The sequence below is a fragment of the Labrus bergylta genome, chromosome 13, assembly GCF_963930695.1.
Source record: "Labrus bergylta chromosome 13, fLabBer1.1, whole genome shotgun sequence".
Taxonomy (NCBI): domain Eukaryota; kingdom Metazoa; phylum Chordata; class Actinopteri; order Labriformes; family Labridae; genus Labrus; species Labrus bergylta.
In genome coordinates, this window is record NC_089207.1 from 23,602,208 (window position 1) to 23,629,910 (window position 27,703).

Sequence of the window (27,703 nt, forward strand, 5' to 3'; positions counted from 1 at the left end):
GTGTGGTCGGGTGTCTAGACTAAGTGGATGCCCCATGGCATTTATAAAGAGGATGGCTAAGGGAAAGGGCAATGACGAGTCATACAAATTAAAGCAGCCTTTCTCTGTTGTTTGGACACAAGAGCCTGTGAAATTCTCTGCAAACTCTTTGGCTCATTACAGTGTCTAATAATGCAAAGTCATACTGAAAGAATGTGTCTTATAGAGTCATTCATATATTGAGCTTCTGTAGCAATACAAATATGAAATAAGTTACGATCTGTATGTTTGACCCACGTGTTAAAACTGGAAAACTATATATAATAATTCTACTGTTTAAAGGACAAGTGGACAGTCTGGACTCCAGCCTTGTTTTGGGGGAAGCAGATTGATTGATTAAACAGGACTGGAAATGGATGTTGTACCCCGCACCTGATACGCGAGTCTGAGGACAATGCCACCGATACTATTTTTGAGAAAAAATGTTTTTCCTTCATTAGATAGCACAGCTGAAGAGAAATGTGGGGACGAGAGAGTGGGGGATTAAATGCATCAAATAGTCAAAGACTGGGAGTCAAACCAGCGACCACTGTATCCTCTTTACAAGGGCTTCTGCTCTACCAACTGACTTAAACCAGTGCCCTAATGTAAACTACAACACTTTTTACTTTCTAGGCTCAGGACTTTTCAAACCATATTACCATCCAATGTAAAAAGGCATTTAGGTTTTAAAGCACCCTACAATTCTACAGTTCACTTAGCAGACGCTTTTATCCAAAGCGACGTACATCAGAGTAAGTACAACACTAATCCATTCATACACCGCCACCGAAGCAATGCAGGGTTAAGTGTCTTGCCCAAGGACACATCGGACATGTTGCTCAGCTGGGGAACCAACCCTCGACCTTCCAGTTGAGAGGCGACGACTCTACCAACTGAGCCACAGGCGCCCAGCTGACTTAAATGGTACAGTAAGTATCATCATCTAGTACTTTTTTAAACAGTTCTTGTATATGTCCATATGTGGCATCTTCATTTCTGTCAACTGATGTTTGTATTCCCAACCTAAAATGTCAAAAAGGCACGCACATTCGAGAAAGTTTAAGTACTTGGTGCTGGACAAAAAACATCTGTATACCCAACCTACACTTTGCAAATGTGTGAAATGTATATAAGTCCATAAATGTTTTGTAGCATTTTGCATTTGTGTCAATTTAAACCATGACTATGAATCCTGTTTGAGGTGTTCACATTCATTTTTGGTGAAAAGCTCTTTGTTGTCATGGTTCACCCACAGAGATATTCCTTACTAGCAAATGAATCCCATCACATTTATGTTATTACAATTTTTACAGGAGGTGAAACCCAACTGAAGGGTGAAAATCTTTGAAACAAGCATCCACAGCATCACGAAAGAAGGTACCATGTGTTGACTGGTATCTGTTGGTTGCTGTCTTTATCAGAGCTTAAATGCATCAATTTCAAATGATGCAAACAAGAAATATGTTATCTTGCAGTGAAGTAAATTATGTCAGTTGCATCTGTTGTGCCTGTAACATCCTCAAAGTAGAACTGACAGTAACCATTTAAACCTCAGTCGTGGGTTCATTCCAATTGACGTGGAGCAGAGTGAAATCATAAAAAAAAGTTTCACAGCCAAAACATTGTGTTTACCCAGCCCAGTGAAAAAAGCAAGTATCTTAAAATAATTGCTTGAGAGAAAGCACATCACTTAGTTCTGACCTTCTTTGTGTCTCCATCACTTTCTCTTTAACTCACTGTCTCTTAAAGAGCACTTTGGAAGCACCAGGCATCTGGCAGCACCCTTATTAAAAGAATATACTGTTAAATTGAATGCCATCAATACCACTAAACTGCAGACGCTGTATAAAATGTCAATCAGCGTCCCTGAGAGGCTGGCCATCGACTGCTGCAGGAATGAGCTGATTTGAATGCTCCTCCACTTTCTTAGTGTCTCAGGATTTATGGACGCTGGAAGGACAGTTGACTTTGTATCAGACAAACTGAAGGAAAAACACTTCAAAGAATGTTTCTTCTCTACAAACAGACAGTCATTTATGTGTAATTTTTTTGAAGGTTAATTTTCTTTTTTTTTACTTGGTACTTTGGAGTTTTCTTTGGCTTCCCAGCTACTCATGAAAAAACCTGTTTCCTTATTTTGACACAGCTGAAGAATGTGATCTTAAAGTCCAATTACAGTAAGTGATTACATGAACTTAACCTGATCCTTTATTGAAACAAAGTTTGACTGATGGGTGTCATTTCAGACTGCTTGGGTGTGTTTCACTCAACGGAGCGAGCAATCCAAACACTTCTGCTGTTTGAACAAATGCTGTACTGCACTGTAAACCACCCAGAGAAAATGAAGATGGATGACCTGGCTATGAAAAACATTCCTCAGTCAAAGGTCACACATCACCTCACATGCAGCCTCAGACGCTCCTGACTGTTAATCCAGTTTGCTGAACTTAATAATCAAACAACATAATTAAAACACAATTTCCTACAAGTGCTTAGCTTTGAGGAGTAATAACCAATATGAACTATTATGTCGGACTAAAAGACACAGTCAAACATGTTGGGATATTGCTCAACAGTGTGTCCATTATCAATAATTCATGGACAATGTGGAGGTCAGGATCACTCTTAGGGCACCGGAGGCCAACAATCTGGCACCTGCGGTTGTGACTAACACTTGAAAAACTCATTATAACTTAAACATTATAGGGCAATAAAAATGGTGTTAACTACTCCAGTTAATGGAACAGGTCATAGCTAACACTTTTTAATGGGAGGTAGCCTAGTCCTCTGTGCAGCTTTCAGAGTGCTTTTACTCAGCTGATAGCCAGACAGCTGGTATGCTAGCAAGATTTAAATTGATAATTTTGGATATGTTTAACTTATTAGCAGAATATTATTATGAATATCAGTATGTTTAACAACAGGTCCATGTAGCTAACCAGTAGCATGGCTGTACTTATCCCCTTTTTTCAATGTTTTGTAATTGTGGATATCAAATGTTAGCTTTTAAACAAGCTGTATTTGATGCTTCGACTTAAAGGGAGTTAAGTAGGCCAATAATACAACGTAAAAAGACAGTTTCACCTTAACTACTTCAAAGGTGTCCAATTGACGGGAATTATTCAATACCCCACAGCCAATCAGAATTGAGTATTCACCCAGACCATGGTATAAAAGCACTGTTTCAATTCATTATTTGCACCAGAGGACAAAAACAGAGTATGTTAAAGGGGCTATATGTAACTTTCAAAAATACTGCATTTGTAGTCATACCGCATGGCCGTTAAGCGAACTGCAGTAACCCGTTGCTCGCTCCCCCTGGCGTGCTCGTCATACGTGCTTGACGTACACAAACAAGCATCATCATCGGCCGCGAAACACTTGATATTTACCGGCATAATGTTTACAGAGTAGGTAAGTGGTCATACACATGTGAAAGTCTGTGAAGGAGTCTGTGTATCTGGATTCATTCTCCATCCTACGAACGACAGTCTCTGCAGGCACTGGCTGAGAGCAGGAGTGTGTGATGAGTTTGTCCGCCTGTGAGAGCTCCTAGGGGGGATAGAAGTGTGTGGAAGACGGCCTCTGGCTGTGCAGGTGAAGAACGAGAGTGTGTGATGAGTTTGTACTGTTGATCTCTGTAAGTGGAGCAGAGTGAGGAGGACGTTGACCACATGCATAAAATGTCACTTCCTGGAGCTTTCGCGGAAAATACGACCCAGGGAAACTTTTTATCCAGGCAACACAGATAGACAGTGAACATCTACTTTTTCACATCAGTTAACCGTTTGCTTATTAATGGGTGATAAAAACGATTAATACATGTAAAAAGTTACATATAGCCCCTTTAAATGTTTTACCTCCAGTTGAATTTGTTCAATTCATCATTATCCTATTGGCTTCTGCTTCTGAAATTAAATCTTAAGGGTCATCCTGTCCCCTGTTAGCTTAGCATTACATCATGGCATGTTGCCTAATGTAATCATGTAAATACAGTAATATTGTCCTCCTCATCAGTCTATGCACACTGCTTATGTAAATACTGTGAAAAATCTACCTCATGTAAATGAATCGTCTGTTACATAATTACGTATTTATTATCATGTTTATCTCAGCATTTTTTCCAATACTCAATACTGTGTTGATGTGCAGGAGTACAGAGAGGTAAAGCAGAGCGAGGTTGTGGATGGCCTTGAAGGTGAGGAGCAGAATTTTGAAGGTGATGCGATGTTTAACCGGGAGCCAATGAAGCTGCTGTAGGACAGGGGTGATGTGATTAAAAGAGGACGTTCTGGTGATGATGCGAGCGGCAGAGTTCTGGACCAGTTGAAGTTTGTGGATGGACTTGAGAGGGAGACCAAAGAGAAGGGAGTTGCAGTAGTCAATGCGGGATGTAACCAGGGTGTTGACGAGGATGGCAGCACTGCTGGGAGTGAGGGACGGGCGGAGGCGATTAATGTTACGAAGATGGAAATAAGCAGATCGGGTGACATCATTGATGTAAGACAAATTCCTTGTGTGTGTAGACATAAATGGCCAATAAAGCTGATTCTGATTATGTGACTGGAAGGTCAGGTTGACATGGGTAGGTTTGTTCTCCTCCACTCCTTGACACGAGAGAATTATTTGATGGCAATAGCTGCAAAGTTGCAATTTCCAGTAAATAGCTGGGAAGGAACATGCTGCGAGGGACTATGTAGTTAGACGTCCGCATTTGCTTGTTCTCCAATTCCTCTCCACTCTTTGTTATTTGCCCCTTTTCTCCTTTTCCTCTATGACCCTCACTAAATGCTTCATAGACAATCATCATCTCGAGGCTGATGATATGAAGCCCAGAAATGTTCCACCGAGAATGATCTTGTTTTCTAAATGGCTGTAAAATTGCAGTGATTTCTAGGCTTTTAGCAAAGTGCTTCATAGTTACAGTCCACTTTCTGGTCTCAATGAATAAATATTGGCCAATTCAGTGCAATGCTTCTATTGTGCCTTATTATTGTAAACTGCAGCCGCTTGCCGTGGAGGATATATTGTGACACTAAAAAGAGAAGCTATTGTAAAGAAAGCAGAGACAGAACATTCTTCAAAGGTACATCGGTGACTGTTTGAAACATATAGGCCCAAACGCTTCTATAACTCTATAAAGGCTTTTCTTAAAGCTTTTTCAGAAACCCCATTTTCTGTAGCAAAAAGGATACCTATGAAGTATTTCTTTGTAGTCAAGCCTCACATTTTCCCTTGTAGCCCCCACACAAATGATAAAACTAAATAATTCATGTGCTACATTTGTTCGGAAGGTGTATCATCGTATGAAACGGTCGGTTTGTTCTCCACACTGGCTAAAATTGTGTTGTCAGCATAGCAGGTTGGACTTTATAAGTGCTTACGTCTGCTTTTACAGCTCCACCCGTCCAAGTGTGCCCCTTTTCACAAAACAACCACTGCCTCATGGGTCTGTTCATCGTCACAAATACCTTTTCATCAGAGGAATGGGAAGAATATCGTGGGCTGTTTGAGTTATGGCCCTAACTGTAAATACATCTGTAGGGTTTATATCCTACGTTGGACACTCAGTGGAAAGAAATAATAATAAAATGGAGACTGTTTTTGCTGACACATCTGCAGCGGGTTCCTATGCTGCCAACTGGCAGCTATGACGATGATGACATATTGACAGAGGCTCCACCGGGATGCTCCCAGCTCCATGGCCCGACCGGGCTTGGGGCAGGAGTTTTCTGCGTTGGGGTTTCGTCTGGGGAAATCTAGACCGGGTTGATGACGCCTGAGGGCCTCTCGGATGAGGATGGATGAGGACATTTGGCTGTCAGCAGTGAGGAGGCCTATCTGGCTCTGTCAGAAGTCCATGAGGGAGAGAGAAGACACCAGGGACCAGGTCTCAATAGGCAAATGCAAGATTCCTGCGTGCATTCTTCGCCATTTTCATCTTTCTCGGGCTAAAATTTGTGTTATTCCAGTCTCTGAGTTGCTTTATAATGCCAAGTTGCTGTTTTTTTATTTATTTGGAGAGCAAGAGAGATGTATCTTTCTCCAGTCATCGATTGCTGCTTTAGTGCAGAATGTGCTTGCTCCTCTGGCCTGAACTCAAGTGTCTTTAACAAATCATGCTATTTTTCTAGCGAAGGTGCGAGTAAAAATGCCAAGGGAGCCACTTTAGATGATTGGGAAGAACCCATCAGAGCTCTGTATGAGTCCATCATTGATTTCACTGTCTTCCCCTGTCTGTCTGTGTTGTTCGGGGGCCTTCAGGCAGCTGTCTGGTATATCCCACCACAAACACACTATGGGGGTTGAGCAATCCACAGGCCAGTCCACAGGGTGCTTTATCAATCAATATGACCTTCTGCTGGAGACTTCCCTTCGTTTTTGCCTTCACCCTCCAGCGTCTTTTGCAGCCTACACTGCCCGCCGGGTAATGTAGTCTCTTCATACCTGCAGAGCTGAGGCAATCTGTGCTCATTATCTGGCTGTCCTTTAAAAAGATATCAGCAGGTTAACATAATGATCAAAGGAACTTTGTCTGCAAGATTCAGTGCAGCCAGGAATACACTGTATTTGCAACCCTCTGGCTTTAAATTGAATCATTGAGTCGGTCCTTGTTGAACCATTAAAATAAGTCCAAGAGAATTTTAGGAAGAGGGCGAAACAAGAAGTAGATTTAATAAACGGCTACGGCCGTCTTGGGAATTTGAGTCTGGAATGTTTTCATTTTCTCCGACTTCACTAATTGGGTTATGTGGGCTCAGCAAGGAAGTTGTCAAGCTTCAGAGGTTTTTATTTGTGCCTGGCCGTCAAATCACAGCCAAGGGCCGTGACCCTGAGGGTGACGCCCCCATGAGGCCCTTTAAGGTACAGCTGTCCGATGAGTCAATCCAGAAGCCCCGCTTTCCCCTGACCAGAAAATCCCAGGTTCTGAGGTGATAGGGTGACAGAAGGCAAGAGGCCACACAGCTTGGTAGTATGGGAGGGTTTCACTGGCCCATAGGTCAGCTTAGTGGCTGCTGTGGAGAGTTAGCAGCTACACCTAGAACTTCATTCTCAACTTAAAAAAGGAAAAAAACAACACAAGCTGTTGATGGCACTGAGGAATGATGCACTCTGTGGACAAACCATGAAACCAACACCTGGGTGAGACGTTAAAAGTTAATCCTGAACCAAGGGCTAGTGTGTCTGTTTGAAATACTTTAACTGCCTTATACGTACATGGATTTATAGACACACATTTTTTCCACGTTTGTTCATCAAGGAAAGCTCTTAAAATATGATACTGTCATCAATTTTGCCACTAAGCTGCTGTAGCCTGCTTTAGCTGATTATGCCACATTTGTGTTTGCTTATTAGCTTGGAAATGTAATGAGTCAAAGGTAATAAAATGGTCTGACATTGATTTTTCCTTGCAATTTTGAGTCTACAGCACTGCTATAATTACAAAGGCCACCCTGCTGGTCCAGATGCTGGTGCTTTACCAGATGTGGTCCACCTGCTGGGATGAGGACAGTGACTTATGGCCAGCAGGTCAGAACTTCTTTCTTCTTGTCCCCTGTCCTGCAGAGAGAGAGACCAGCTCAAGGAAGAAAGCAGATGCAGATTACAGCTGCTGTTGACATACAAATGGTCAGTCAGTGATGACACAGAAGGAGTGTTTGCATCACTGCATATGATCACAGGAAACTGGAAACATAAAAGTAATGATAAACAACATATGTATATGATGACTCTCTTACACAAGCCCACAGCATAGTTCACATATTATAATACTCGTAAAAATGAATGAATGAAGCTCCAGTAATTGAAAAAAACAACAATAAATTACAAATAATAAAAATATCTTACATGACGGTTGTGGTGTTTTAGGCATTTTCACTGACACTCAAAATTATATTGTATGGCTTCTCAACTATTATGAACTTGGACTGTGGTATTATTTGTGTGTGCATGTGCAAAATTAGACCAAGAAATCTCTGTGAAAAAAAAATCTCACGTCATACATTTAATGCATGTAATGCAATACAAATATGCATTTACGCAGGAATGAGAGCAGTTGGTGTGTGTGTGTGTGTGTGTGTGTGTGTGTGTGTGTGTGTGTGTGTGTCTAAATGCAGCTACGGTGGTGGTGGCTTCCTAGGGAATTGAAATTAATGAGTGTAATCAGAAGCAAACAGCGAGCCAGGCAAGGGCAATTAATACAAGCAAGGCGAGCAGAGCTGCTGGTTTGTGCGGCCAGGCATGGCTGGAGCTGAAGAGATGGAGGATTAAGATGCAACCACAGACAAACTCCACAGCTCTTTCCACACGCAGCAGATGTCCATAGGGTAAGGCGCTGGGAGCCTGGCATCGACACGCATCCGCCAAACGGCCACTCGGTCAGCCCGGCCCAATAAGAGCTGACAACCTCCTGGCAGCATCCTGATAACACCATCCTCTCTGTTTGGTTGAAGAGCCAAGCGAAGGCCCTCATCGGGGCCCCTGCACTGCATACGAAAAGGACTCAGTGCGAGGATGCACAGTAGATCCTCTATGTGTGAAAGAGGGAGAGAGACAGAGGGACATAAAGAGATAAAGAGAGAGAGAAGAGGGGAGGGCATTGTGTTCAACTCAAGTACATCTCAATGTGAGGGACATTTTTCTAACCCCTGTTCCCTCTCCATGTTTTTGTGATTCAAACATCCTTGGATGCATGCAGACCTTGAGTCATACATATTTGCCTCAGAACAAATAAACACATTGGACCCAGCTGCCTTCACCAGCAGCTCTGCTCGTTGTTTTCGTTAATTGAAGCTAAACGAGAGTGTCACCGCCCAGGATCTTTTCACTCAGCCCCTCGCTTTGTTGCCTTGAACGGGGTTTGTTCCCCGGACAGTCTCGCATTTCCACTGTTTACGTGAGATAATGATGCATGTGTAAGGATACACCACCAGGCCAAGAGACGGGCTGATATGAACTGTGACGACTGCCTTGTCGGTCCAAACCAATTTGTGTCCAAACAGAACAATGATGTCAGCTCAGACATCGGGGAGTGTACTGAGGAGAATTGCCACAGGGGAAATACGTGCTGCAAACAGAGAATAGGGGGTCAAGCCCCCTCCAAACAAGGCCTTAGATGTCATGGAAGGTCAAGTAATGTGAGACCAAACCTGACTCTAAAGATGCTTTAATTCTGTTGAACCCTTTCCTTCTTTGGGTAATGACTTAAAAATGCAAATGTCTGCTGCATCCTGACTCTAAGTAGACCTTCATGGGAAGTTATTACCTTTGTGATACATTGTAATAACTTGATGTATTTTTATGTTCTCAGTGTTCATTATGGATAACATATTGTAGTAGAAGTGCAACAGCTGTAGAACAATTCAAATCTTAATGATACCCCTGCAGTGGTACGCAGCAGTTTGTCATAACACTTCAGCCCAAACAAAAAGTTAAAAAAAACGTAAACCCCCCCTCAGCTAAAGTACAAGTTTGGAGAACTGTGGATTGTGGCTTTAACGCTGATGCCAAACAGTCGACCTCATTCCCTCCTCCCCGAGTTATGTGGTTGTTTCTGTGCAGTTTTAGTGTGTACTAGTTTATGAAACACTGCTGGGTTGGAGGGCAAGTCCAACAAAACAAGGTCGTCAAACTCTGCTTGAGTTCTCCTCAAAATTGTAATTTTTTTTTCTTTTTATTAGCAGGAGAAATATCATTGCCTATTGATTGACTCTCTAACCAATCATAAATCTTCTTCTTTATTGTCCAGTGAGTGCAGACTGTGTAGAATACTGTGTTAAAGCTGTCTCCGACACATTCACAGATACCGATAAATGACTGACACTTCAATAAATGGGGAAATATGTGCTCTTGTGCCTGTGAAAGGCAACAGTTGAACGTGTCTCTCTTTTAGAACCCCATTACTTTAATGGAGGACAATTCAGACTTGAAAAATTTACAGTTTTCCTCGTGGCTGTGGCCGGATAGAAATTGCCTGGTAACATCAGCTAACTCAGATTGCTCTTAGGAATTGATGAGTTTCCTCACGTAATGGTGTTAAAAGGATTTTTTTTTCTTTACTTGGCCAGGGATCAAAGTCTGCTTTCTTCTGTATGGTGTAGCTTGTCTGCCCTCTGCTGGCCGCATGATGTCATGAGGTCAGGTCTCATTGGTCTATCAATGTCAAAAAGAATAGAAATATAAAATAACAGAGGTTTTTTAGACATGTCATTTGATATCACAGGGTACTTCATGATTACACACACAAACCTATATTGGACATTTTACGACAAGTGGTGAATTATTGTTTTATAATCTGGAAGTTAACAGTGAGAGTGAAACCTTCATGTCTTATTCCATCCATATTCTTTAAAAGTAACTATGGACTTAAAGTTCAATCAAGATTGGATTTATTCCTCATTTTTTCAAAAAAATATCCAGAACCACTTCAAGGACTCTCTGAAGTCCCAGAGAAAACCCTGAGTGTCCCCGGGCACCACTTAAAGAATTACTGCTGGAGGCCTTTCTTTAAAAATACACTTTGGCATTAATGGATCTGTAAAGCCATCATAATGCTGGAGAGTGAAAAATGGCGGTAGCATGAAGCATTTAATAAAGTAATCTTTGATAACTAATGAGGCTGTTCCTATGAGCAACGCTAACGTGCAATCAGTCCCAATCAAAGTACAAACCATGGGGGAAAAAAATGGATAGACAATTAAAGCAGCAGTCTGCCTGGTTCACCACCCATACGTTATTTCAAAGAGCCATGGATGTAGGTTTTAGCATGTTCCTTTATGGGAAACACACTTCCCTGTTAGAGAAAAGAAGGGGGGGGGAAGCTCTCGAAGTCAAAAACCATCACCAGACGCCACTGCAAAGGTATTTTGGTACGTGTGCGTCAGAGCTGCGACCGTGGCCAAACCGCTTATTAAAAATGTGGAGAAGCCAAGTGCCATAAAGACAGCAGGCGAGCAGCTTGTTATTATTCTTACAGAGAGGTGAACAGGCTGAGATCAATGGCTGCAGTGGTTTCCCCCCCTCACCACAACTATGGCCCAGTAAAGCACAAAGGGCCACGCGGCTCCGACCCATACAGTCACAGATATTAACTGTTCCAGGGGCCTTTGAAAACAGCTGCCAAGAATAATTTCCCACATGTAACATTTGCCACCAAAGCCACAGAGTCACACTGGCATATTCTGTGCCCCAGCAGACCCCCAGAAGACCTGAGGAGGAGGATGACAGAGTAGAATCAGTGGAAAATCAGATTCACTTTAGAAATAAGGAGACAATTTGGCGCTTTTGAATTATGCTGTGGATTAATTATTTAGCTTTATCCAATTTGGGGCATATACTTCATGGTATAATAGTGAAAATGCTGTATTGTTGAGCTAAAATGTGGCTAAAAATACACCTTAGTAAGACAGGAAAAGCTATTATGGAGACGTATCGCGGTTTTAATGCATGTCAAGTATTTTAAGGCCTCTCCTCTGTTGTTGCCAAACTTACTGTACTTAACCTAGAGCCTGTGTTCAAGATAAAGAGGTTGGATTCTCTCCTGCCTTCTCACTCTTGCCCTCACCACCCTGATATGTCTCGTTGAGCAGAGGAGACTTAACCTCCAGAACTAAAAGTTAAGACATTCTGTTGTCTTCATTTCAATTTCATCTGTCTTTAAAGCCATATGACAATTTGTCCAATGAACAAATAAAAAGAAGAAATATGGTCACGGTTTATTTTTATAGAAATCTGACCACCCAGAGGAGTCATGTCAGTGTTGTGTGGGAGGCTGTCAGCCTGTTAATGACAGCTATGGTCGAACAGCGTGAAAGGGAAAAGAAATGGCAACGCTCAAACAATTTATTAGCCCTGTCAATCAAATAATATTATTCTTGGGCTTTAAAAGTGTCTTTATTCTGACAGATTGTCCTTGCTAGGGCATGTATGCCCTCTGATGCCAAATGAGGTTGGAAATATTCACGAATAGAATAATAATAATAGAAATAATAGATTTGTTCATTTTGAGAACACTTTGGGAAAAAATATAAATATACAGGGTTTCTAAGGTCTGCCTTTCAGCCTTACACATCTGAAACTGCACAGCAAAGGCTACATATGAACAAGTAAAGAAATCCAAAGTAATCTATGTTCTGTTAAGGAGGAGACTAAACAAGTCCCCCCCCCCCACAAAGCACCCAACAATTAGGCAGTTATTTTCTTTTTGATCCAGTAGGTGTCGCCCTTGAGCACCAGCACTAAACCAAAACAAACTGCTGTTCTCTCCTCCAGCAACATAACTCCAAGCCCTCTCCACTCGTGTTCACACTAAGGAGTTATAAATTAGAACGCACCATAAAATGTTGCTTTGCTCGAGCTGGAATTGGCCTGCATTTTTGTTGTAGCAGGCTAATGTTAGCACACTTTGGTAAACTCATAGCTTCATATTGCACATACATTGACAAGGAATGGCCGGGATCTAAAGACACTTAACGTGACAGCCATATAAGCAGTTAGTAGGCTGTGTTATCTTATTTTCTCTTGACTAAAACAGCTTTATAAATAAGTCCGTTTATGTAAACATTATGTAAACACAGCTCTGACAACAGTACAGCGGGCGGGACTTGGGCTTGTCACTCATTGTAGACAATCATGACTCAGAGATATTAAAGAGGATCTACTTGATTTCTGCTGTATTTATGTGTCAAATGTCGTGTCACATTTTACAAACGTCAATATATAAAAGTTTAGCACAGCCATAAACATCAGGCCATGGGAAAGGTCCCTGCTCAGGGGACTGATCCAATGAAAGCACAGAGACCTCAAATTATTAAAACAAATCTTTTTTTTATTGCGTGTTGTTCATATCATATGAACATACAATTTTACTTCTGTTTTAAGCAGTAACCTTCCTGGGGCTCCAGGGGTGTAGTGATAAGTGCGCCCCCCCCCCTCCCCCATGTACCGAGGCTGTAGTACTCAGGCGGCCCAGGTTCAAATCCAACCTGTGGCTGCTTTCCCAGATATCAATCCCCACTTTCTCTCTATCTCCCTGATTTCTGAGTCTGATTTCAGACTTCTCTAATAAAAGGAATGAAAAGCCCCAAATAAACCTTTAAAAAAAGTAGTAACCTTCCTGTCATACAGAGCACAAGTGAACACTTAACTTAATATCTTTATATTTGATATGGTACATATTTACAACAGCACATTCATGTCTGTTTGTCTACATGAAGGCACTAGATACAAAAATAAAGTACAGTTTCTTTGAAGAAATCATGTTTCCATGAAAAGAAGCGAAACAATCAATTGTCTTAAAAGTGGAACACAATAAGATGGCGTTCCTATCCTTTTGCTGGTCATGTTTTTAGATAATTTAAATACCCCCTAGGTAAACATTATCCACTTACCTGTAAATCACAATAAGGCATGCTAGGAGAGCAGAGTGTGCAAGTAGAGTTCTGGCTTCAGATAAACAGCCTAGATAAACTAATATATAAACGCAAGTTGGTTGATTTATGAGTAAAAGGAGAGCATGCTCAGTCAAGCATGATTGGTACATATTGTAAAAGTTAAGAGTATCATGAGCTGCAGAGAAGCTGCAGTTCAGTGGAGTTGTAAGTCAAAGCTGGAGCTACTATCTCTGTCCCTTCCATTGCATCCTGCCCTCTGATCTTCAGGTTGACAAACTTGATCTTCCAGCATTTGTTCTCAAGCGGGGAGCGGATGAGGCCGAATATTTGTTCAAAAATGCCCAGACAGGCACTGTCTCTGTGGATGGTCCCTGCCACAGCCACCAGCACCAGGCCATGGGGGGAGGCTAGCACCCTGAGTCCTCGAGGCTCCAGGTTGGGCATGAGGATGAGGCGCTCCTCCCTCGTCAAGGCCTGGAGACGGAGGCTAACCAGTTCAGCTCCCAGGAACTCCTCCATCTGTTCACTGCCAGCCCTGAGAAAGAGAGACACAGCTCTGCCATCACAGTTCCGGGTTCTTGCTATATTTTCTTTCGAATTTGACTGCAAATTTATTTTTTGAATTAAAACACGTTTATGTGCTAACAAACACGTGATGGCCGGAGTTTATATTTAATGATAAATTAGAAAACTGGCAACATTTCATTTCTGACAGATCATCAATCTTAGTGTCCTTGTGTCACACAAGGGACTGCATTGATGGACATCACAGTATGTTCTTTGTCTTGTAATATTAAACAACCTAAATTAAAAAAAAGTAATTAAGCCCCAAAATTACAAGCTTATATAGAACATCTTTTATCCAGGAGAGACCAAACACATTACAGACATTTTACCCCCACCAACAGTCTCTGTTCTGGCTTCTTTGTAATAAACAAAAATCTAAACATACACAATGTACATGTTGTGTACAGCAAAAGGTGATCTAACTACTCAACACAAGACGCTTTATTCTCTTTATAGTGGCATCTTTACCTAGCGAGGAGCCGCAGCTTCACATCTGGCCAGAAGTGCTGTGGTCCCCAGTCCTGAGGCGGTTGTCCCAGCGAGAGGTTCTGACTGTTCAAGAGCTGGAAAAACCACTGGCAGAACTGTTGACCAAGCACCAGAAGGTCACAGCCATCCTCAGCCTTCATGTTTGTGGAGTGTGAGGGCGTATCGGTCGGTCCCTGGTTGGTCTCATCTGTCTCCGCTGGACAGTTCTCATCATCCTTACCCTTAAAGGCACAAGACAATATCAGTCAACTCAAAGGCAGTGATAATTGTGTTTGACATATGCTTAGCTGACATCCAATGAAACAAGATGTCAGCTGTTTACAAACAATCACTTGCCTTCCCTGGCAACCAAAGCAGCAGCGTCCTTTTCACCAGCTGGTGCTTCTCGCTGTTGGGGGGCATCACCACACCCTCTTTGGTCAGATATTTGAATATGAGGTCCCGCTGAACCTTCTTCCTCTTCAGAAACTCCTCCGCGTTTTTAGTGAAGGACAGAATGGTGTGTGTAGCTTCTGCGTTGGGTGAAGACAAGTTGAGTGTTTATCACCTGAACATAATAAACGTGTCGCTCTACCTCTGCTAAGTCAATGTTGAATATTACGCTGTTTGTACAGTGCAGTATGTATGTTCCGGTATGTGGTATTCTAACTAGCTAGCATCCAGACAGAAAACATACCTCTCTCATCCTCCACAACTATCACCTTATTCGTGACTGTGTCGCTAAGGGACAGTAAATCGCCTTTCGACATTAACTTCAGTATCTTTTTACATCCAGCTCGCTCTGTATCTGTTAATCCTGACATCTTGGGCACAGCAAAACTCCTCTTCAAGCAACTCTTAACTCCATTCGTGTCCCACTCGGAAAGTGTCCGTGCGGAAACACGTCTGACATCGTTCCGCGGCAAGGGTATGACATTCATCCGGCAAAAGGGAAGTCGCCTTCAGGGCTGCAGGAATTATGGGCTTCAGTAATGCGTTCATTCAACACTACTAAATGCGATTTATTTTTTTCCTTTTCGTCGTTTTTTTTTTGTTTTTTGTTAAAACTGCATTGAGTGATTATTTTCTTTCGATTTTGCCACCCCTTAGCCAAAAACAAGTAAGTGATTATTTTTTGGATTCTGTATGAAATTGTTTCTACATTTAGTTTGTAGTTCTTGCATTTTCTAATCACCAGTTTGCTGTGACTATTACGTTTGATTTTCATCAGTTTAAAAGTTAAAATAGATAGTAAAATTACATTTCTTTACAATAAATTATGGGCAAATAAAAAAAAATACATTAGTAAAGCCATCTTCTAAATCCAGAGAGTAGGTGATATCATAAGTCATAATAGTAGCAGTAGCTAGTAGTAAACATAGAATATCATGAGAAGAAAAAGAAGACGAAGAAGATGAAAAAGAAGAAGACAGTCTTGGATATTTTATTTTTTATTTTTTGCCATTTTAAATTGACTGATGATGTGTAGGTCACATAATCTTAATGTAAGGCAGCCAAAGTCCTGTTGCAAGTGTATCAGCTTTTACAAAATGTACATTTATAAAAACTGATACCAATTTAATAACCCTAAGTCAGTCTACCCAGGATCTTGCTTTTAATATAGAGCGTTATATATAATGGATCATGCATCCTGCCAAAGTTTATTACAACATTAAAAAGAACTAGTGCAATCAGGCCCTGTCAACACACAACTAGTGTTTGGTTCCGGTATCTCTTTCTGTTGAAACTGGTGGCTGAAATCCAACCAGGTCATTGGGGCAGGGCCAGTCTGAGGGGGGTTGGCATGAAAAGCATACAGTTTAAAACGTCTTCTTTGTCTTAAAATGTCTTGTCTTATGATCTGCTTGTCTCTTTCAGGTAGGTATTATCCATGTTTGTCAGATGATATAGCCTAATTACATTATGGCATATTTGTATTGGCTATATAGGCCTACAACAACACACACAGTTTGAAAACATTATCCAGGTCCAGGACTAAAGGCAGAATGTATGTATGTAATGTTTATAGAGGCAGTTATCTGTCCTGCATGATGCGCCGCATATTACTAAGGTGTTAGACTGTAATATGCTTATATTAAGTGTATTTTTTCTTTCTTAAGTCAACCGACTGCGCTTGATAATGTTATTTTACGAGGAGCAGCTGAAGGCATCACAAAACAAGCTAGCTAAAACAGCTAATATGGGCTAGCCTGCGCAGTGATGGTGTACTGTGAGCGCACCTGCGTTATTTCCCTGAACGACAGGAGACCTATTAGCTGGTGTTACACATAGCACATGTCTTAACTAGTATGTTTTAATTTACAGGACAACGGGGATAAACTGAGCGAGTTAAAAATTGTCCAGTCATTAGCTGAAAGGTAACGTATTGTTAATATTATTTGTGTGTCTACATTAGCGAGTTAACGCGGTTGTATAGTTTAGCTAGTGTGTGTACAGCTGGTAGATTATACCTGAATCTCACAGAAACAGGTGTGTTATGATTTAATACCTGGTGTCACTTCTCTTATTTATCATTATATGACCGTGTATTTCCATAAAATAGCTTTGCTGTTTGATTTCGTTGAATGTGCATTATGATTAAAATTAAAGACTTTACTAATAGAGTATCAGCTGTTCTACAATCCGGGATACTCAAGCTGCCTTTAACATATTTTTAAATTCCTTAAAATACAATAAAATGCCAGATTTGCAGATTTGTCTTCCATCAAAATGTGTGAGGCGTTATTATGAAAATAGAAAATACTTTACAGTAAAGTGTGGTGTTAGGAGTGTGTGAGACAAAAGAAAACAAGTTAAAAAAGAAAAGAGAGAGAGAGAGAGAGTGAGGTCACTGTTTGGGAAGGTAAGGTCTTATTACCATGTTACATATGTTTTGGCTCTGTTTATAGAGCTCTTCAATGGAGAAGGTTAAAGGACTTTGGACCTTGATCTACTTTTTCAAACTGACCTGAGGTGTGGTAAAGCCCACGCTAACATTGACTTGCTGGTACACTAAAGCTTTTATCAGAATGAGGAACTGAGTCATTGGCTCACACAGATGAAATACACGTTGCATTTGATTGCTTTCAACACAATGGGAGGAAATGTTCATCCACGAGCAGAGAGGAAGTTGAGTCATGAGCAATTACTCAAGAGCTGTTCCCTAACTCCTCTAATCACATTTAAGCGACTGTGAGACAGCTGGATTAAATCCCTCAATTTGGCCTTTATATATAAAAAAAAGATTAATCTGCAATGCTGTGAATGCAGAATTAAGTTTTCAAAATAAAGCACCCACTTTGTAATCAATACCAGCTCTCAGTAGCCGAGGGCAGAACATGTAGAGAAGGCTGTATTTGCATACGTTGGCGCACTTGTTAAACAGAATGTTGCTGAACAAAAACACAACTTGTCCAACTTGTCTCTGAGCAGCGTCTGATTTTGCGCTCGCTTTATTTCCTCTGTTGCTGCAGATGGGGGAGTTTGAGAAAAATGCCCTTGGCCGGGTAACAGTGTACTCCATCCAGGGCTGCCCACACTGTGTTCAAGCAAAGGCCACGCTGGGACGTTTGGGAGTACCTGTCTGCGATGTGGATGTGGGGAAACATCCGGAGTTAAGATCCAGGGTGAAGGAGCTGACGGGCCGCAGCACAGTCCCTCAGATCTTCTTTAACAACGTACACGTTGGGGGCAACGATGACCTACAGAAATTGGTGAGGAATAGACGCAGCTGAAGATGCTACTTCCCCATTTTACTTTGTAGACTTAATAAGGGTTTGATATTCACTATTCAGCATTACTCTAGCTTGTGTGTCCATATTGACCTGTTTTATCTTTCTCAGGCTCCTGAGGAGCTCCAGAGGTTGGTGAATCTGGTCAAGGAAGAGCCTCTTCCTGCTGATGCTCCCCCTCTGCCAGATGAGAATAAATTAGACGACATGGCTGAAGACATCGATGGAGGTGAGGGATTATCAGTCAGTCATGATGTGTTTAGCTAGTTGGGCTCTCAGATATTGATTGTTAAATGTAAAATAAAAAGGAACCTCTCTTATGGGAAAGTTTCCTTAATGTGAGGGTAATGACTCTCGTGAATGGTATTCAAGAACTAGTTCTGGCATATGTTGACATTGTGAAACGTTTCGGCAGATGTCTGTGGGTGTGTGTGTGTGTGATCATGTCCAGTCACTTATGCCAACACAGACAGTTGATACAGGAAACCTGATCCTCTGGATGAGCCCAGCAGGCCCAGGCTGCCTCACAGTACCTCATTAAAAGTGATCAGTTCCCTACTGTGTAAACAAAGTCTACACAAAGGGGCCGTTTGTGGAGTCTTGTTTTAATTCAGTGTCATCTTTTTTTTAAGATGACTTTTATCCTGTGTTTGGCTTCCATTCGATATTAATGGCTATAGAGAGAAAGGATATGCAGGGGACGAGGGCTTAATAAGCAGCAAAGGGTCAAGGTTTGTAATTTAAAAAAAACCTGGTGGCTGCTGCAGCCAGGACTCAGTATCTGTACAAGAGTGTTTGTTCTACCAGCTAGGAAATCAGGTTACCAACAATGTGAGCTTTGATGGACCAGTAGCAACTTTAATGCTAGTCAAAAGCAAGCTAGCAGGGTTGTTTTCTGAGATAGGTGCCAACAAACTGAATGTATGGGTTTGTTTATATTGTTCAGTTAAAGACTTTGATCCTGGGGTGTTGGTGGCCGAGTGGTTAGTTTACACGCCGCATGTGCAGAGGTTGTAGTCCTAAAAGGGGGGCAGCCCCGGTTAGAATCCGCCCTGTGGCTCCTTTGAGGCATTTCTAAGCCCTCTCTCTCTCTCCCTGATTTCTGAATATCCACTGTCCTGTCTCTTTAATAAGTCAGGCTTAAAAGCGTAGATAAATCTTTAAAAAAAAAAATGTATTCCTCTCATCTGGCCCCATGGAGCGTCTTGATTATATCATTTGTACTTTAAATGACTTTACTGTCATTAATGTATTTATTTTTTCATTGTATGTTCCTGCAACCGACAGGCACCTGAGAGAGTAGTTTGGCTGTTCATGGGGTATCCTGTCAGTCATTTACATCACTTTACAATTTTGTTATTGTGTTATTAAAATGTGGGAGGCTGAGGAGGACATGGACTGTTTCATCTGAATGACTATTATATGTTTTTCAGTTGTTGTCTAGATTTTGGATAAAAAAAAATACATCAATAATAGAATCTCTTGCTTTGTGATCATGTTTCATTCATTTTAGATAACACTTTCTCTGTGTACACCTTTTTTGGTTCTCTGTTGAGCCAGCTGTCCTCTGCTGATAACTTCATCTTTTTTTTATTCAAGTTAAACTGTTCTTAAAGTTTGCTTCACTTTGCAAGGTGCTTTGATCCCTCTTTCTTAAAAGTCACATGTTATGCAAAATACTCGGAGGGGGAATCACCAGAGTCCCCACGATACGATATTATTGCGATACTCGAGACACAATACGATTCTATTGTGATTTTTAACATTTTGCGATATGCTGAGAATTGGGATACAATATATTGCGATTTAGCCTTTTAACTGCATATTATGTCCACTACACTAAACTAAATCAAGAACTGTTTTGTCAAAGAAGATAACATTCTCAGTCTGCTCATCTCTCTTCAGTCTTTTGATTTGTATTTCAGTCTAATTGAACTTGAACATGAATTCTTAACAATACAACTTGTTCGAAATAAATTGTGAAATCCCTTCGGCGGTTAAAAATTCAATAAGCATATCTAAAATATCATATTAAAAATATAGATACTCGGCCACCGTGAGACGATAAAATATCGCCACACAAAATATCGTGATACTATACTGTATTGATTTTTTACCCCACCTCTACAAAATACACACTAATGTGTCCCTAGTCTGTCCACAAACCCCCCAGTCATGAGAAATGTCCATCCTGTGACATCACAAAGGGCAGTAAGTCCTCCCCAAGCTGGGTGACACTCCAGCAGCTTGGTGTTTGTTCTGCCCTCTGAGTCTGTCTTCTCACCATAAACAAAAGGGCACGGAGCGAGAAAGCCCGAGCCACCCAAGCCCTTCCAGAGAGGGGGCGTTGTCAGACACAGCTCATTTACATTTAAAGCTACAGACACAGAAACAGCCTGTTCTGAGCAGGACTGAAATAGAGGGGGTTTATAAGCATGATCAAATTCAGGATCAGAGTGGATTTAGAACAAAAACCTTCAGACATGTTTTTGGGGACCTCAGAGACTTATTTCAACTTGTTGAAAAAGGAGAATAATATATGACCTTTAAAATTCTAATTATTGCTAGATCCTTTTCCACCAATGGAATATGTTTTGTGGATCCATGCTGAACAGCATAGTTGCACGTATTCAAACATGTTGGTGTGAACTTATGTATCTTTTGTGTGTTTGTACATGTGTGGCTTGGCATATTCCCGCCCTCACAGACTTTCAGTGTGAAAGAGATGAGTTTGCAGACTTGGTAGAGGACCTGAAACATGGCAGTGTGATTGGCAATCATAGGAGGGGACTGACTTTGTACAATAAGAGCTTCTCAGGTGAAGAACTGGTTGACTGGCTGCAGAGAGAGAAGGGAATGGGTAAGTAAGGCTGTAGACCTGCAGTAAATCAAGCTTTCATTGATGTTTCAGTTTTATTTGAACTATCTCTGATCCACACAAAATGAAGTCAGATCCAGATGTTTCACCCCCTGAATGTGGCCCTGTGTGTGCTAGCCAGGGCTGAGGCCTGTAAAACTGGCCAAGCGCTGTTGCAGAGGAAGTACATGGTGAGTGTGCATGGCTGTGGGCAGCAGGATGGCAGTTTTGGAGAAGGGAAGGGAACCATGGAAACACTGTACAGGCTACTGGAGGATGACCCTCACTCAGCCCTCAACGCAGGACAGACAGCAGCTTGCAGTCCCATGGAGGGTAGGTCAGGACCGGGCCAGGCTTTGGGGCAAACAGTCACATAACGTCTTGGGTTCATGCTCACTGGTGTCCAAATGCTCTCTATCTCCTGTCCTGTTCTTGCTGCTGTCTGGTCATATGATGCTTCTGGATTGGCTTGGGTTTGTGTGGTGTGCTGGTAAACTTTGCGGTGCTAAGAACTAAACTAAGGCTTTATGATATATATCTAATATTGGCCAAGTACTTTGAGTTTTCTGTTGTATTTTTCATTACTTGAAGTACACTGATTTATACAAACCATTGATTTATGCAGTGGATGTTTCCTCTTAATGTGATGGCTGTGGTGTAATATAAGCATGTGAAACTAACTTCAACAAAGACATACATGAAGTATGTTTTTGGTCCTCTTCATACTTTCCTACTGAGTATTCAACTGAAACTCGCAGTCGTCAGCAGTTTGACAAGTTTGCTACGTTGATCTGGTAAAAGGAAAATAAGCTAATAAGACATTTAAGTTTTTAAATTAGTCAAAAAATGATGCACTCTGCCTGTTTGTTTCATCAGTTCTAAATGATGAAACATCAGAAATCTTTTCCAGATAGAAACTGAATAAAGGTGGAAAAAGGCCTGAAAATATATATCATAATGTTCCTATTGGTGTCTTCTTTTGACAGATTAATACGGTGAAGTTGTCATTTCTTCTCTTTTGTTTTGTCCTATGTTGGTGAGACTCCTTTTCTCACTCTGTTGTAACTCTTTTATAGCTGAAGTAACTCTATTAGCTAACTAACAAGGTAGTCTGTTAATTTGTCCAACAAATAAGTTAGTAGAGCCTGTTCTTTTATGAGTGTTGTAATCTTTGCTGTTCTGCTGCGCTCTTCTGTCAAAACTTATGTTTACTAATACTACTACTCATTTATATTGCATGAAAAATTGATCAGTCTGGATTAAAAAAAGGTTTTTCATGTTTTTATTTCACATCGTTTTGAATTTAATAATATCTTTAGGATTTTTTTCTTGGTGCCAATTAACGTCCTGGAATTTCGTCCTGCTCATTATTTATGTTTCAATCTTACTAAGAACTTCTTTCTGTTGATTCTACATCTCAACCCACAAAGATTACCATCTTTCCAAAACATCCAAACATTCTTCAATTCTTCAAGCTTTTGTGGCTTTGCTAACATTAATGCTTGTCTCTTTTCAATTCTCCCTTGAAAACATTGTTAAAGTATGAATTATTAACCAACCATCTCTCTCTCTCTCTCTCTCTCTCTCTCTCTCTCTCTCTCTCAGCCTCTGAGCTCTCTTTGCTTTTACGAGAGTTGATTCTGAAATTGTTCTCCGAGCATCTCTCTGCTGATGGCAAGGTAATGTCCCCAATATGTCTGAGTTTCTGATGAAGTGCATTTGCCTGGATGTTTGGTTGTTTTGCTTCTGGTTTTGATCATGTTTCAAAACAGTCCATGCATTTTGCAAGTTGTTTTACATACATAGATGAAGCAAAGTGATGCACACACAGGTTAAACTGGTTTATGCTCACTGGTGTCCAACCTTACTGTACAGTGGTTAAACCCTATGATACATCTGATTTCATACAAGTGATGCTGCGATTTTTTTTTTCTACTGCCTAATTTTTTTTCTTTTCTAAATAAATGTAAGTTCTGTGTTCTCCTGTTCTCGTCCCCCCTCCAGTCTGTTGACTACAAAGGCATGTCCGTGAGCCCTGCTTTTGAGCGTTACTGTGAGCTAGCCATTCAGCTGCAGAGAGTGGAGCTGCTGACACTGAGTCGGGAGGAGAAGCTGGCCTTCTTCATCAACATCTACAACGCCTTGGTCATCCATGGATACCTACGCATGGGGGCCCCCACCAACATGTGGCAGAGATACAGAGTAGGATAGTGCTAAGTTATTTTAAAAATACTATTTTATCCCCCCCCCAAAAAAAATCCCATTGTTTTCCAAGACCCTTCCAATTTCTACATGTCACTGTTGAGTTTCCTTACAGGTTTTCACAACATTGATATTTTCTCACTGTAGAGCTGCTGCACAGTTAAGAAAAACAAAAAAGTATATACTTGTGACAATCTTAGTGTCCATCCAGCATTCATTTTAAAGATAAAACCCATGCAAAAAAGCACAACTGAATGTTGAATTACCTTAATTTCTGTTTTTTTGTCTGTCATTCTGTTGTCAAGCTTTTTAAGATATTTCACTTTTTGATCCAATTAAAACTTCTAAGCAGGAACTGCATTTTAAAGATTTGTATTTTTCTTCCATAGTTCTTCAACTATGTGAGCTACCTCATTGGAGGAGAGGTGTTCACGTTGCAGGACATCGAGAACGGCGTTTTGAGAGGGAACAGAAAAGGCATGGCACAGCTTCTGAAGCCCTTCTCTAAAACAGACCCACGACTACAGGTATTCCCAAATGATGCTCCACCCCATCGTAACATTTCAACATCTATGCCTTTTTGTGTGTGTGTGAAATAACTGACATATTGTTGGGTTTTATTCCCCACGTTGTCCACTAGGTGGCTCTTCCTGATGCCGAGCCTCTCATTCACTTTGCTTTGAACTGCGGTGCAAAGGGCTGCCCACCAATCAAAACGTACACTCCACAGGTGAGAGGATATGACAAATACTGTGGTCAGTTTTCTGACCGATAAGATGAAGGTTGTATAACACCAGTAATGATGTTTCATTTCCGCTTAGTCTTAGCTCATTTATTAAACTTAATTCTACAGGGACTGATAGGGAAGTAATATGAAAGTGTTAGCTTAGAGTATTCTATGCTTTAAGGGTTCACACGCTCTATATTGTATTACATGGAAACAACATAATGTAGGTTGTTAGGAAGGAACACATACTAGCTGCAGTGCACAATGTGACAGGTTACATTTATTTGTAAAGTGGAGTGAAAAAGTCATGTAAGATTTTGACTTTGTATTAAACCAGCAGTGCATTTTGTTACTCAAACTACTGGGAATGTGCTGGGCTGGTTTTCTACCTTCATTATACAACATGTCTGCTTGATACTTGAAAATTCTTCCTGATCTACTTCACCCTCTCAGGACATTGACAGCCAGCTCCGCACGGCAGCTGAGGCCTTCCTTGAAAACGACGACGGCTGCATGGTGGATTCTGGGAAAAAAGAAGTGCGACTCAGTCAGATATTCAAGTGGTACAAAGCTGACTTTGGAGGCACTGATGAGAAGGTAGATTTACATTACTCTGTATAGACACGCTTACATTAGAATGCTATTATTTTTTTGTGGTTCACACTTAAAGTACAGTATGTCTAGTTAGTGATCTTAAATCATGGCTGTGGACTGAAATGTGGTTGATACAGTTTATACATGGTGGTTATGTAGAAAAACACTGACATCATCCCTACAACTTGAATCTAGCTGGTAACCTCAGTTTGTGATCTTTCTTCCCCCTCCTCTCTCCCTTAAAGCTGCTGAAGTGGGTGGTGGAGCACATGAGTGACTCTCCAAAGAAGACCAGCCTGCAGGGTGTCCTTTCTGCTGGGAAGACCAAAGTCAGCTTTCTCCCATACGACTGGAGCACCAACAGTTCCCACTGAGCACGCACACGTTCAGCTACAATGCGTCGTCTGCTTTGCCGTTGTCCACAACCTGAAGGTCGAGTGTGAAGTGTTGCAAAACGCAGCCCTGTGGTCTTTAACAATGCAAATATTTTATGCAAATCAAACTGTAAACCCGAGTGGTGACAGGGGATATTTGCACTGTATCACTGAAACACCTACAGACTTATCCTAGCTTCAAGGTCTAATTGCAAGCTCCTACAGCCCTGTCTGTGTGTGTCATTTACTTTTTATGAGTTGTATGTCCTTACGTTTCATTGGTTCAAGTAAAGACAAGGGGATAAAAAATACAAGTTGCAAAGTGAACTTAAAGTCCCCATGAAAAGGAACTACGAGAGTATCAGATGCATTTCCAAATGAAAAGGGATTGAACCAATTACAAGTTAAAGGGTGGGACATAACCATGAGATTCATTTAATTGGATCGTTACTTCAACAAAGCTATTTAATTGGTTGAAAAAGTAGCAAACTCCCTTTAGTTCAGGATGAGTCATCGGACATTTTAAACGTTTTTACGGGAAGAGACGATACTAAATACTCCGGTAATGCTTTATTGAAAACTATTTGGCAGATAAATGAAACAGAGAAAAAGGTATTTATCATTTCATGGGGACTTTAACGCAGCAGCAGAGTTAACATGACGTGCGTTCTGCTCATGAGGCAGGTCCGAGTAAAATGATCAGACAAAGCTTACTTTGAGCATACTGTATGATCACAATGTGAAAATATGGCTTCCTCGTTATAGCTTTAGTTGGTCAACACCATGTAAGGAACTCAGGAGTCAAAGATCATCAAGATCTTTACAGTTGTATCCAACACTCACTGGGCTTCTTATGAGGGACATTTCATCAGAGCAGATGGAGATAACCTTGATAAGCCTTACCAGAACCCTCTGAGCTTTCAAACCTACTCATTCATCATTTCATGCTGGTTCATAGTTTCAGGGCCATTTCAACCTGCAGACTTCAACAAGTTGATGACATTTCTTACAGTTGTTTCAGCGCTCATACCTAAATACAGTATAAATGGAACATTCTGTCATCTGGTGCCCAGTGGATATTTACTGCTAACATTGAAACACAGAGTAAAACACCAGATGGACACTGATGAACATTTCCTATTCATAACTTGTCCCAGGTAATGAGCTGTTTTATTTTACACACAAAATATGCTCTTGTCTTTCACTTGATTGGCACAGGTTGGACTGTAGTGTGATGCAGGGGCTGTAACCTTCCTGAGGTCTCTGTCTTTGTGGACAGCATCCTTTTTGTAGGATCCCGTCTGAACCGAAGTCGTTCTTTTTGCATGTCTTGATCTCTTCCCCCCGAGAGGTATTTTGTATGATCTTTTCTTCTAGTGAAACTAAATGGTTGTTTACCCCGCTTCTTGATCCAGGTCTTCCATCTTGAATCAGAAAAGTGCTACTGATTTGTTTTTTTAACAACGTAAAATAATATAAGATAGAGTTATATTGTGAATAAATGGAATCTGTGAGAATAGTGCATCTATTTAGGATGCACTATGACTCATATTTGTACTTTTCTCACAGAGGAGATGTTGTTTGTGCATATCACAATAATGTTAGAACAGGCTCTTAATATTTAATTTATTGTAGGAAGGGTCTTGAATATATATTTTCATTACACAAACTCAGTACTCATGATTAAGATCAAATGTAGCAGTTTATTTTGATAAGAGTTTGCAAGTTTTTTTTAAAAAATTTTTATGTGTTAGTGGCTCTTCTTCTCCCTAACAATGAAATCCAACTTCATTGGTTGACCCGGCCTTAAAATGTTCAAACGCCTTCTTTAACGTGAACCATTTTCTGTATTGATGGGATGGCCACACATTCATTTAATATGGTTACTGTAGATGAAGAAGAGTGTGCAGATTAGAAAAAAAAAAAAAAAATAGAAGGAGCTTTTACTCTCTCTGGAATTCTTAGGATTTAATTATCTCAGGTCAAAGTAAATGTTAGTGGAAAAACTGTGACAACCCAGTTTGTCATCTCTGTATGCTGTTTGTTCTGCAAGATGATATTGACTTATTCTTCACATGCCGTAATCTGACCTTTGCAAAGACATCATGTTATGCACATTATTACAGCTGTCAGTTTCTTTGCCTTTGGGTTGTAAGCAGCACCAAAGCGTATGGATTCATTAGCATGTGTTTAAACTGGAATGCATTTGCTGCATGAGAAACTGGACGCCCTCCAGTCTTGAATGCTTGCCTGTGACAGGACTGCCTCTCTCACTGCTTAGTTTAAAGGCTGTATGCGGCGCTAAAATAATGATTAGACTTTTTTTTATGAATACTTACACATTAACACTCAGCCCAACAAATAAAGTGTCTTTAAAAGCCTTATATTGAAACAGAGTTGTGCAAACTGAAGTTTGGTTAACCAAGCCATATTTAAAATGTCAATTTAAACATGCAATAGATTTAAAAACCATGTGTCGAGAATAGACTGTGCTCTTTCTGAGTGCATGCCTTCAATGGATGTGAATCTTGGCCAGAAGGTGAAGATACTTTGTTTCAAATTAGTAGAAAAAAAAAAAAGAGAAACATCTGGGGTCCCTGTCTTTTTCCAAGTTACCTCATAAATCAGGAAAATTTAATGCAAAAACTTTTATAAGCAAGCAATTCTTATATGATTCTGTTTGCCTCTTTCCTGGGGTTAACAGTAAAGCAATATGTTAATGTAGTAAATATGCAATGCTGAATAAAAAACAAACGTGATGAGTCTGTCTG

General features: G+C 40.8%; 2 protein-coding genes across 4 annotated transcripts; one reads left to right on the forward strand and one right to left on the reverse strand.

The window, feature by feature from the left end:
- Window positions 1–12,826: 12,826 nt before the first annotated feature.
- On the reverse strand, window positions 12,827–15,343 carry c13h3orf38 (chromosome 13 C3orf38 homolog). The gene is made up of 4 exons (XM_020653330.3): window positions 15,145–15,343; window positions 14,805–14,980; window positions 14,448–14,689; window positions 12,827–13,947 (listed from the first exon to the last, which is right to left on the reverse strand). The coding sequence occupies exons 1-4, from the start codon at window positions 15,269–15,271 to the stop codon at window positions 13,581–13,583; spliced, it is 912 nt and encodes a 303-aa protein (XP_020508986.2). The 5' UTR covers window positions 15,272–15,343; the 3' UTR covers window positions 12,827–13,580.
- An 882-nt stretch (window positions 15,344–16,225) lies between these two features.
- zgc:152951 (uncharacterized protein LOC569013 homolog) lies at window positions 16,226–27,694 on the forward strand. Of its 3 annotated transcripts, XM_020653327.3 has the most exons (12): window positions 16,226–16,325; window positions 16,773–16,825; window positions 17,921–18,160; window positions 18,290–18,407; window positions 20,886–21,038; window positions 21,174–21,368; window positions 22,641–22,714; window positions 23,040–23,237; window positions 23,627–23,764; window positions 23,878–23,967; window positions 24,418–24,561; window positions 24,804–27,694. In XM_020653327.3, the coding sequence occupies exons 3-12, from the start codon at window positions 17,921–17,923 to the stop codon at window positions 24,930–24,932; spliced, it is 1,479 nt and encodes a 492-aa protein (XP_020508983.1). In that variant the 5' UTR covers window positions 16,226–16,325; window positions 16,773–16,825; the 3' UTR covers window positions 24,933–27,694. The 3 variants fall into 3 exon arrangements, with proteins under 3 accessions (XP_020508983.1, XP_029136911.1, XP_020508984.1); XM_029281078.2 differs by lacking the exon at window positions 16,226–16,325 and having other exon boundaries at window positions 16,643–16,825; XM_020653328.3 differs by lacking the exons at window positions 16,226–16,325; window positions 20,886–21,038; window positions 21,174–21,368 and having other exon boundaries at window positions 16,643–16,825.
- The last annotated feature ends 9 nt before the right edge of the window (window positions 27,695–27,703 follow it).